General features: G+C 42.2%; 1 protein-coding gene across 1 annotated transcript; it reads right to left on the reverse strand.

Annotated features, from left to right (window-relative positions):
* Nucleotides 1–4,380: 4,380 nt before the first annotated feature.
* Nucleotides 4,381–11,430, reverse strand: lrrc58b (leucine rich repeat containing 58b). Its single transcript, XM_018744022.2, has 4 exons — nt 10,718–11,430; nt 6,483–6,611; nt 6,002–6,279; nt 4,381–5,774 (listed from the first exon to the last, which is right to left on the reverse strand). Exons 1-4 carry the CDS (start codon nt 11,170–11,172, stop codon nt 5,581–5,583), a joined length of 1,056 nt encoding a protein of 351 aa, XP_018599538.2. The 5' UTR covers nt 11,173–11,430; the 3' UTR covers nt 4,381–5,580.
* Between the last annotated feature and the right edge of the window lie 765 nt (nt 11,431–12,195).

Here is a 12,195-nt window from a genome sequence, read left to right on the forward strand (position 1 = left end):
AGAGTGGAAACGACAACAAAGGTATTTTCTCTGTTTCTCAAACGCGCTGCGTTGGCGGACAGACAAAGGAAGGAAAGGTTATTGTTCGAGGAGGGCGTCGCCTGCCAGCGCGCACCCAGCTGCGCAAACACGAGACCCCAAAGCGTCGATGTCTGAGCCCTGCCTCTACCAGCTGTACCAACAATATTACTGCATCCTCATTTCAGAAAAAAATGTGCATAGATGTGAGAATAAGTGATGATGTGACATAAGAACCACCAAGGGTAGCTGATAGTGGAGTGGTTTGTGTTGATGCCTTTGGCTCCAATGGTTGTAGGTTTGAATCCCACCTCTCACTGTATGCTTAGACTGAATTGCTACAGTAGAATTGGACACTTGTATAAACAAACTTGTCAGTAGCTTTGCAGAAAAGTGTCAGCTAAATGAATAAATGCTGACAGCAGCAATCTTGCCCATCTGCAGCATCCTTAGTACTGAGTTTATTGATGGATACTGATCTGTACCTACTAATAACTTACAGGCACTTGCACAAAAGTTGTACTGCACTGTAGTAACGGTTAGATATTTAGTAGTGTTTCCTTCTTCTTTTCTGTCCGATTTGTATGCAGGACAAGACCGGGTTTAATTCAGGTGTTGGCACGAGCTTCATTTGTGTCAGGAGTTAGGCCTCATCGCTGAAGATCACAACTGTGGGGTGGCACGGCAGCACAGTGAGTAGCGCTACTGTCTTACAGTGCCTGGGTGGTGCGAGAAGACATGGAATCAATTCCTGCTCAGTCTGCGTGGAGTTTGCATGTTCTCCCTGTTTATTCCGGGTACTCTGGTTTCCTCCCACAGTCCAAAGACATGCTCTTCAGGTTCCCCCATAGTGTGTGTGAGTAACAGAGAGAGTGTGTTTCACTGATATATGGATGAGTGACTGAGTGTAAGTAGTGTATCTAGCAGTGTAAGTCACCTTGGTGAATAAGGTGTGTGGGCTCATAACACTACATAGAGTTCAGTGGAAGTTGCTTTGGAGAAAAGTGTCTAAGTGAATAAATGCAATGTAAATGTAAAGGGGGTGGTGTACAGGACTGTGGCTGGGGGGGGTGGGGGGTGGTTCATATACAGAATACTTCAATAAATCCTTTTCCATCACATACTTTTCCTGTCGTTGTCCGTGTATGGACAGGATTCCGACCCGAGGTTTCCGTCTCAAAACATCTCCTAAAATAATTTCAGAAAATGTTGTTTTTATTTTACATGAAATATACGCTCATTACTTCTGATTACCCGGCTGTGTAAATGGGTAAATAATTGTAACCTCACCACTGTAAGTTGCTTTGGAGAAAAGCGTCAGGTGAATGAATAAATGTAAATGTAAATAATAACTGTAGGTGAAATGTATAAAAGTAGGCTTATTCCACTAGGGGCACTTTTGTAATTGCGCACTTCTGGTCAGTGACCACCAGGTGTCAGTGTTTCGTATAGAAACTACGAGCCGCGTCTGAACATCAAAGACATTTCGGAAGACTTCGAACATTTTACATTTATTTATTTTCAGTGGTATTTCGTCACTGGTCTATTTTTGAAAAAAAAAATGGTCTGTTGCACAGCGACCAAGAGTGGGAATAGATTGATTTAGCAGCCTTCCACATTCATGATCAATAACAAGAAGATGAATACTGAATTTGGTCAGTAGTCCATACTGAGTAGGAATTTGTAGAGGCCAAGTATTTTTAAGCCATTTTACATTAGTTTTAATTTTAATGCAGCTCCAAGTTAATAAAATGTTAAAAGTTTTCCAGCATATTTTTCCAAGACTTTCACAGAGCATACCAGTGAGTATACTGAGGTACAGATATATTAATTCACTTTTATTGATTGCACAGATAACACTGAACGTGGCCAGATGTTGACAAATGTTGCAACTTTTGTTTCAGTTTAAATAAAAGAAAATAAAAGTCCTGTGATGGACTAGAATCGCATCCACTGTACTCTGCTTCATGCCCTGTGTTTTCAGGATAGACTTGGAATCACTGCAACTCTGCAGAGGATGACCAGTTGATGAAAATGGAATTCATACTTAAAAGTTTTACAGTAACATTTTAATTGTTTGTAGCCCTATCTTAGGATTTAACAAAACCTAACATATATGTCAAAGGACATCTATCATTAAACTTTATTGATTGTGATATTGGGGTTGAATATAGAAATAAGTCAAGTTATGGAGAGACATCTGGTCTCATTTGTGTTTGCAGGGTAATGATCACATTTTCTTCTACCTGTGTGCACAGTAACTATCCAACATAACAAATATTCTCCCAATTAAAAGAAGTGGTATCTTTACCATTCTGCCTGCTTTCTGATTATGAAAAAAGTATGTATTAAATATATAATGAAAGTAACATGAGTGTAATCAAGTTAATAAACAGTTATCTGATGTATTAGACAATTGACATTCAATGTGCTTACATTAAATACTACTATAATCATAAGCTAACAGACATCTCTAACATCAGAATAAGACAAACATCACTTTACCTGGTGAAACAGTTTGAGACAGTTTTGACTCAGGAAGGCAGAAACGGACTATACGTTGATGAACCCAGAAAAATGAAGACCGTGTGTTATGGGCTAGAAAATGTTTGCCAAAACATTGTTGAACAATGGATGGTTTTGTGGGCCAAGATCCCAAGAAAGGGTGAGTTTACATTCCCCCAAAGACCCCTGCAACTTCCCCACAGAGAAAAGGGCCAACAAGTGCGCAAAACACAAGGAGAAAGGTGGTGTATCCCATCACGCAGGAATTACCGAACAAAAGTGTGGTACCGTGGCCAGGAAAAGACAGGGGTATGTGGGCCCTTTTCTGCAGATGTTCAAAGGAAGTGTTGAACATTCAGTCCAACCGATTTAATTATGTTAACATGCAAATGCATCCAGACTGAACCCAGGGACCCCATAGCCAACAATGGCCTTACCAGGACGTTCTGCTTCTGGATCTGGAAATTCTGAGTTTACTTCTGCCAGTGCAACTACCTACAGGACTGATGTCCCATTGGCTGTGCTCTGAATAATGCTGAAGACATGGAGCCACAATATAATATATATTTTGCAGCATCACCCTGCTCTCAGACACAGGGAGAATAGAGTTCCACAAAGTTCATAATTCAGTTCAGATACTGGGGCAGCAACACACTGACAAGTTGCCACATACAGCAAATTTACATTTACATTTATTTATTCACTTAGCAGACACTTTTCTCCAAAGCGATTTCCAATGAACTCTATGTAGTGTTATCAGCCCATACACCTTATTCACCGCGGTGACTTACACTGCTAGATACACTACTTAAACTGGGTTACTCATTCATACATCAGTGGAACACACACTCTCTGTGTCACTCACACACTTTTGGTAAATTGGTAATCAGTGTGTGGCACACTGAATTTATCAATCAGACCTTGATACCAAATATGTTTTGTGCAACAGCACCGAATTCAGTGTTTTGAAACAAAAATAAAATATTAAATTCTTGGGAGAATCAGCACAGGAAAATTCTGCTGGCATTTCTAGCCAGTCATGAAAACTTATAGGGGTCCTTATAGTCCCATATGATTAAATGTGTATTATTTAGACTATTTCCATATTTGGTTCTATGGACTTTTTCAGTTTTTGAATTATTACTTGTTTCACACAGTAGTTAGATCAGTCCTTGAATTAAGTTGTTTGAACAAATAGATTTTTCCCATTTAATCAAGCTTAGTTTTTTAATTTGTGGTGAATTCCATACTTCACTCACCATACCTGTGGCTGGACTCAAAATCCTGTTGCTTACCAGGGTAAAGGTAGTACAGAGCAAAGAAACACAGTGGCTTAATATTTCATAGATTTTGCTCAACAAAACAAACTACTGTGCATATGTTAGTAACCCTTTCCAACTACAAAATAAAAATTAGGCTCCCCGAATAGTAACTGCTGTGAACAAAATAAAGATCAGTCGTTTTTCATCCAGAAGATAAATTATTTTTATTAGAGATAGTCTGTGAAAGCTATATTAATTAACACTTAAGTGCACACGCTCAGTGGCATTATTAGTCCCAGAACTGTCTTCTGTATATGTAGTTCTATGAAATATTTCATATGATGTGTCAGAGCTCTAAGGCTTCAGTTACAGATATGATGCATACATTAATGAACATAAAAGTTCACTTTTCTGAAATGAAAATTTCACTAGCAGGAAGAGATAATAAAGCAATTCACAATGGTCTCTCACACACACACACACACACACACACACGTGAACCAGAGCCTAACCCAGCAACACAGGGTGCAAGCCTGGAGGGGGAGGGAACACACCCGGGATGGGACGCCAGTCTGCCACAAGGCACCCCAAGCGGGACTTGAACCGCAGGCTCACCATACAGTGGGCCCTGGCCAAACCTGCTGCACCACCGTGCCCCCCTGACAATGGTCAGTTAAACCTAAACCAGATTTGGCTGTTTAAGAGCTGCATGACACAATGAACAAAAATCACATGCTGGATGTTGAAACTCTCTAACAGTATATTTCAGGCAGCTATGAAAGCCACCACGAAAACTACTGGCAGGCACCTTGGGTGAATTAAAAATAAAAGCAAGATGTAAGCACAGATTCCTGTCCCCAGCTCCAAGGCATACAAGCCAGCAAAGTAGAGATCATTTACTTTCTGTGAAAGCATGCGCCAAGTGGGTCAGCTGGTCTTCCCATTCTGTACAGCAAGACCAACTTCCAAAACAGGGATCTCAAAATAACTATGAGTTCCTACAGCCGCACCCTGGACATGCAACTGGACTGAAAACAGCAGTTGTTCACAGTAAGAGCAAAACAAAAATGTCCAATTTTCAGTAGATCAGTAAGTTTTTTTAAATGTAACATTATTGTCAGTTCATAACATTACAAATATCCTTATTAATAGAAAATATACATATGAAATTTATATAATTTTATGTAAGCAAGCAGAAATAATTCTAATAGAAGCAATTAATTTCTGTTACTGTTTCCTGATAGTTTTGACTTAATGCATAAACATATATTACAGCTTTACCTTCCTAAACCAAGAATCCCAACTACTGAACAATTTCAGAAAGTAAAAAGCTTGATTGCTTGAAAAGTGCAGAACTTTTGCTTATAGGCACTTGTATCATTTAAATTTCTAATTAAACTCTTTAAAGAAAAAAAGGGTTATAACTGCAGCACTATGTTTTAATTCAGTGGATCTTACGGATACATTAAAGCAATATGCTATACTCTGTTCCCCTTGTTTTATTATAAAATAAACTACATGTACATGCTACATCTGTGAATACCAGACCAATAAAGGGTATAAATTAGCAATGAATTTCTCAGATAAATGTGCGTTTTGAACACCAGATTTGCCAGACACATTTACGTCAATCCTTCATGACTTTAATTACAAAACCAATTTAAAAATAAATATTCTGCTGTACTTTGCATCATGGAGCCATTCCTCCATGTAAAAGAAACCCAGTTACTTCAGTCCTTATGGGTTCACGCACTCTGACTGTGACTGGCTGCTTTTGAGGCTCCTCCCCTTCGCTCTATCCCAGCAGCACCCTCTGCAGCCGATCGGCAGGCACGCTGCTCTCGTCCTCAGAGTCGGCATCGCTCTGTGGGTTGGAGCTGCAGGGGGATGAGCACTCGGGGGAGCACAGGTAGTGCATTAGGGGTAGCCGGTATTTTCCACAGAAGTCCACAAATTTGATGTGCCGCACGCAAGAGTCGAAATACACTCCTGGAGAGCATGAGGAAACAGCATGAGACACTTTCAGGTGACAAGGACACACAATTAGATGCTCACATACTAGGTCTGCTGATCCCAGGTCCCACCACTTATTTCAGTTGTTATGGCAAATGCCATAGCAACAGAAAAACACGCTTACACGTTTAAGCAACAGCCTCGAAGATACCATGTTACCATACAGGTATGCAAAACAGAGTATGTTACTCTGGTCCTCTCACCTGCACATTTTGGGTTTGGGCACTTGCTGGCCATGTCCAGATAGCGCACCAAGTTGGCAGGCAGGTCGAAGAGGCTGTAGGGCAGATTTTTGGACTTGATGGCACGTCCAGCGAGTTCCAACAAGGATGGGGGGTCATAGGTCATGTCCTTAACAAAGCGCACCACCAGCGGGTTGCCACGAAGACTGAGCTCCTGCAGGCGAACTAGACTGAGGATCTCACGAGGTAAGTAGGTGAGAAGGTTGTTGTGCAGGCTCAGGGAACGTAGGGAGTGAAGCCTGGGGAAGTTGAAAGGCCAGTAAGAATCCGCGGAGTTTCTGCACAACCAAACTGATCAGGTATGTTTGCTAAAAGCAGGGAGATGCCACAAACTAATCATGGCAGTATGAAGAGGGAGCCTCTTGAAATGGAAGGCAGTGCAGGGAAGTAACTGAATAAAATGTGAATGTGAGATGTGTAAAGAGCAGTGGAAGGGACTCACCTGGTTAGCTGGGGTGGGATGCTCTGGATGCGGTTGTCACACAGCACCAGGTAGCTCAGGTTTGGCAGGTTGGCCAGCTCTAGAGGGATGTCGCCAATGTGGTTTCCGCCCAGGTACAGCGTCTCCAGGCTGTCTCCAACAGGGCACAAACAATAACAGTGAACGCTGCGTGCCTGGCTAAGGGAAACACTGTTCAGTGTATGTAGGCAGTGTACATGGAGCAGCTGACATTGGTTGATGGTTCTAATTACACACTGCTGTAGTAACCTTAAGCAAGGTACTAAGCCTAAACTGCTCCAGTGAAATAACCCAAATGTATAAATGGGTAAACAGCTGAAGGTAGCTTAACGGTGTTAGTCACTTTGGGGAAACGCGTCACATAAATGTAAATGTATGCTGTTCTGATGCGCAAGCATGACGCAGCAGGAGACAGTGAGCGCCTGCACAGCGTACCCACAGAATGAGCCGGAAGTGTGTCACACGGCTCAGGGGAACACAGATGGAAATAGTTTGATCTGAATGTCTTCTGTTTACATACCATTACTGCTTCTCTCTATAATGTAATGTTTAAGTAGCTTACAGAATTCTTTTATTTTGATTACTTCTGAAAAATTTACTTTATTTTGAATTATTTCAGTCTTTACACTTTTCTCTGTAATCTTCACAAAGTTTTATACAGAATTCCTTGAACAGAATGTCTCATTTTGTAATGAAGCATTACACTTTATACCTTTAAACCTTACACTTCTATGGTTTTTATGGAATATTCAAATTTGTAAAATTTTAAATGGAATTTTATAATCTGAAGTTTTACACAAGTGTGGTTTCGCTTTATATTGAAGCAATGTGAATGTGATAGAAAACATTCAATCTGTTAATAAATAAAGGGAAAAGTAGGGAATAGATATAAGCAATCAATATGTTGCAAATTTGTGGTGTGGGAACTGCCCTCAAGATTGCTCAATGAAACCATATGTGGTTTGAATGCGGGGTTTTGCTTAGTGCTGAAATTCATATTACAAAAGGACTCCTTTGTTGTAGAGGTGGAAGTCCTCCATCATCTTGAGTTATTACATGACTCATGTACCTTTAACCACATTGCTCATTTTCTTTGGTGTACTGTAACTCACAGAAACTCATGAATATGCAAACCTTCACCACTAAAAGCTCTGAAACGATGACGACCAGGCAGCAGGCAGTAAGACGCCTACCAGTATTCACTGAACCCCGGGGCAATCAGATGGGGCTGAAACTCAACAGCCACATCATGATGAGCAGTACGAGCAGCTGGACTATTTCCAAAGGCAACCGCCCACTCTGTCCCAGGGTGTCGTCTCACTGGAGCCCACAGTGTGGCCCCTGGGCCCTGATCAGTCCCCCAACCACTTGCTGACTTATTCATTGCTGAAGTTCAGAACATATATTAAAACCCATCGCCACAAGGAAGGCAAGGCCAAACCAGCCTTGTGCAGTTCAGGTTTCCCAATGTGTGGGCAACGATACTGCTACTAACACACACTGCCATAACAGTCATGTGTCAGCACCAAACAATCTGTGCTTATTTTGCTTTAATTTAAATTTTTATTATAACCAAGCCTACACTTGTGCAACAAGAGGGCAAGCAGATGACGGAGACCTCTTAAATCTTAGATTTTCCTAGGTTGCTCGCAAATGTATTGCTACCAGGGTCCTTTACACTTAAACTCACATAAAAGCAAGAGATGACAGTATCATGACAATATTTGCACATTTATTACTCTATAAAGGAAGTGCAAACACTGCATTTCAGAACCACTCCGCCAAGCACAGCGTGTGGCTCCTTGCTTTACAGTGTTGTAGTAATGACATGGTTGTAGTCTAAGTGCGGTTGCTGCAGTTTGTATGGCATCTATAGAAAGTTCCCTAGCACTGTAAAGCTACATGTTAAGGAAGTGTCTGATTTAGTGAAATTACTGTGTTATTTACTTAGATAATATAGATAAGACATTAACCTTTAAACCTGTCCCAATCTGAGTAACCACCGATAACCAGTCACAGCGAATTGTGTTGGGGGAGCAGAATTCATTGAATGGGCGCAAAGACCCCCATCTCACCTCAAGCGGAAGTTTTACAGTGACTACACACAGGTTAGAAAGCTTTGGAGCCCTTCAGCCTAACAAAAAAAACAAATATTATGAGGCCAGTAAAACTGAACAGTATCAAGAATCAACTTAACCACCTGCACAAACCTAAAGTCCACATTTAGACATCATGCTGTTTAAATGTACAGTATCAAGCTATTTTAAATTCTTTTTTTTGGTTGCAACTCTATTAAACAAGTCAACTGGTCTAAAAGAAAACAATTATTTGATAACGATGCCTGTTGAAATAATTAGGCAAACCAGACAGTTAATTAGCTCATGACCTTATTCAAAAGTAGGGCCATATTATAGTGATATATATGGTCCAATAAAAAACTGACAAAGTCTGATTTTCATCTGCAGAAGTGAAACATATACTTGCTCCTTGTATTAAAAGAAAAAACTAAATTTGAGCTTTTATAAATATAAAAAAAAATGTTGTTCTTTCAAAGATATCAAAATTTTGAAAACATTTAACTGTATTGTCTTCACTTATCCATTTTCTTAAATTTGACAGTTGAGAAGCAAAAGCAACCTGGATTTCCACATAGAGAAATATAAAAAAGTCAAAGAATTTTACAGACGTTATAGCTTTTTTGTTTACAAAACAAGGGGGCTGTGGTAGCGCAGTGGGTTGGACCACAGTCCTGCTTTCTGGTGGGTCTGAGGTTCGAGTCCCGCTTGGGGGTGCCTTGCGATGGACTGGCGTCCCGTCCTGGGTGTGTCCCCTCCCCCTTCAACCTTACGCCCTGAGTTGCCGGGTTAGGCTCCGGTTCCCCGCGATCCCGTATGGGACAAGCGGTTCTGAAAATGTGTGTGTGTGTGTGTGTGTGTGTGTGTGTGTGTGTGTGTGTGTTACACAACCTAACCACTATATAAATCAAGACACATCTGTATTAATATTTTGATTGTGTAGATAAGGTTGAAAGTGGTTAGAAATTCACAATTGTTGCACATCCTTAAGGGATGGATCGGACAAGTGCTGCAATTAATTAGGAGATTATTTAAATGACTTTTTTTTTTCTTTAATTTTTGTTTGATGCTAATAAAAACAATGACATGTGTACAGAGTACTTTCTGTTATAGCTTTATCTGAAAATTTCACATAAGCTAACCACGAAAAAAATTCAGAGGCATCTATTAATAAGCTTAGTCACTTCGGATTTACAGAGTTACAGACTTCAGGTTCCAATTGTATCTGTAAAATGAAGACAGTGTATTTTAGTATATTTTATCTGAGCACTGCTAAAACAAACTATTCAACCTAGTCTATTATTATTATTAAATCCTGTATTTCCATCTTAGCACTTGAAAGATGAAGAATAATTTTTGCAACAACTGTTCAAATCAATTGTTCACTACTGTGCTATTCACTATGGAGTACAAATTTCCATCAGTCTACATATTTTTCTGTCTTTTTCAGTTCTTTGTGATCAAAGTCGACGGAACAGTACGAGTACCAGAGGCCTGTCAGTGCAGCGGAGTCCATCGGACACAGGTCAAAACAGATTCTTCTCGTGACTGAACCTTTTTGGATCATCGTTCCAACCATCAGAACCCCTTAACCCTTCGGAGTAGGTGGGCAGCGGTGCCTGTGCGGGGACGACACGCGGGTAGGCAGCACCGCGTGCCCCGTCCGGAGATCGAGCTAAAACTCCGTACAGCTATCAACACATTCATTTCTGTACCATTTTCAATTCCGCTACAGATGACAGAAACATGAGTACAAGCGGAGCGGTGCATCCTGTGAGCGCCAGGGGGCGCCATGGTTAGGGGCTTCGCCATACATCATGAGAAGGTTTCCGGTGCCGGTCCGTCCCCGTCCTGCTGCAATTCCCTCGTCGAGGTAAACTTACTTGAACTGACAGTTACTCACTGTACCGTACAGTGTACGCATAGGTAAATCACTGACTGTAGAAGAGAGCTGATTAATAACAGCAGGTCGCCTTGCCCACTAATGCAATGGTAACAATATACTGTAGAGTCGCTGCTCTCCCCACCACGGGTACAGAAGAGTACAATACATACAGTACACTACAGTACTGTACAGTAGAGTAGAGTAGAGTAGAGTGTCAGTGTGTGCTCAGCTCAGAGCTCCGTTCGTTCGTATCGTACCTCCTCAGGTTCTCTATCTCCGCGGGGATCGTCTTCAGCCGGTTCCCCCCGAGCGACAGGGAGCGCAGGCGCTGCAGCTTGAGGCACTGTGCGGGCACCTCCTCGAACCTGTTGCCGCTGAGGTTCAGCACCTCGATGCGCATGGAGCCCAGCTCCTTGGGCAGCGAACACTCGTCCAGCCGGTTGTTCTTGGCTATGAGCGTCTTCAGCCTCCTCAGGCGGGTGATGTCCTCGCAGACCACGGCCAGCCCGTTACTGCTGACGTCCAGAAACTCGAGGCTGGAGAAGAGCGAGATGGAGGCGGGCAGCACCACGAGCCTGTTGAAGGTCAGGTACAGCACGCGCGTCTCCTTCCGGCGCTCCTCGCTCACCGTCTCCACGTTCAGCTTGTCCAGGTCGAGTCGCGACAGATCCAGCACGTTCTCGCCGTGCTCGGACCCTTCGTGCGCGTCCATGTGGGCCTGCGCAGGGGGAAGGGAGGGGGGGGAGACAAACTTTGTCAAGACGGAATGCTGCCCAAATAATTCCCACAGAGGCGAGGGAAAGGCTTCGCGGCTTCTCTTTTTAAACGGACATCCGGGAGACTCATCTAGTTCTCTTTCTGTGTAACCAGACTATAGTATGATTTCAAAGCACGACGGTGCGCGCACGTAACTCCACAGCTGAGGCAGCGCGCGGATACGAGCGATCCTGCACTGAGCCGCGAGCTGAGCTCTGAGTTATGCGCTGTTCATGTTCCGGGGCGCCGGCGCGCCACTGACCCACCCCGGCTGTGTTAACCCTCAAATCTCAGCCCAGCCCGATCGGGGTGTTTCCGCGGGTTTGTGGGGAGGCGCGCAGCCCGGAGAATCTGTGTCTAAAGGTCATATTTGCAACTTTTCGGACGCAGCAAACTTTCAGCTGGCATTTTTCTCTAAAACAGAAAACTTTTTCCGCCAGCATGTGAAATTTGGATTTTATTTTTAGCCTGCATTACGCAAGACAGCGCCTCCACCCGGGACGTGTCCCGTGGCCGGTGGGGCTCAGATCCGTCTCGTTTTACGTGTAATTTGCGCTTTCAGCGTTATGAGTATTTGTTTACTCAGAAGCTGAATTTGAAATTATATTTTCCACTCAAGCTGTGCCACTAATTAGCCTCTAAAGTGCACATTGAATGGACATGAAAATGTCAATTTCGACAATAATTTAATGCAAATTAAATCTGCACTGATGATAGTGTACAGCTTAAAGACATAAAGTAATATATTTATCAACGTGTCACCAGCTACACTTATTTGTATTTAATCTTGATAGTGCGGTCAAACATGTCCTCATAATTAATTTTCCTATAAATTATTGTATTCTACTCTTCCAGTTATAGTAAGGAAAGGAGGGAAAGTAAGGAATGATGATGTGATGTCTTCCCTTACCCCCAAAACTACATTATATTATTTGATCTTCATAATGTGTTACTGCATGGTTAATGTAGCACTTTCACT

This window comes from Scleropages formosus, chromosome 12 (genome assembly GCF_900964775.1).
Source record: "Scleropages formosus chromosome 12, fSclFor1.1, whole genome shotgun sequence".
In the NCBI taxonomy this organism is placed as follows: Eukaryota; Metazoa; Chordata; class Actinopteri; order Osteoglossiformes; family Osteoglossidae; genus Scleropages; species Scleropages formosus.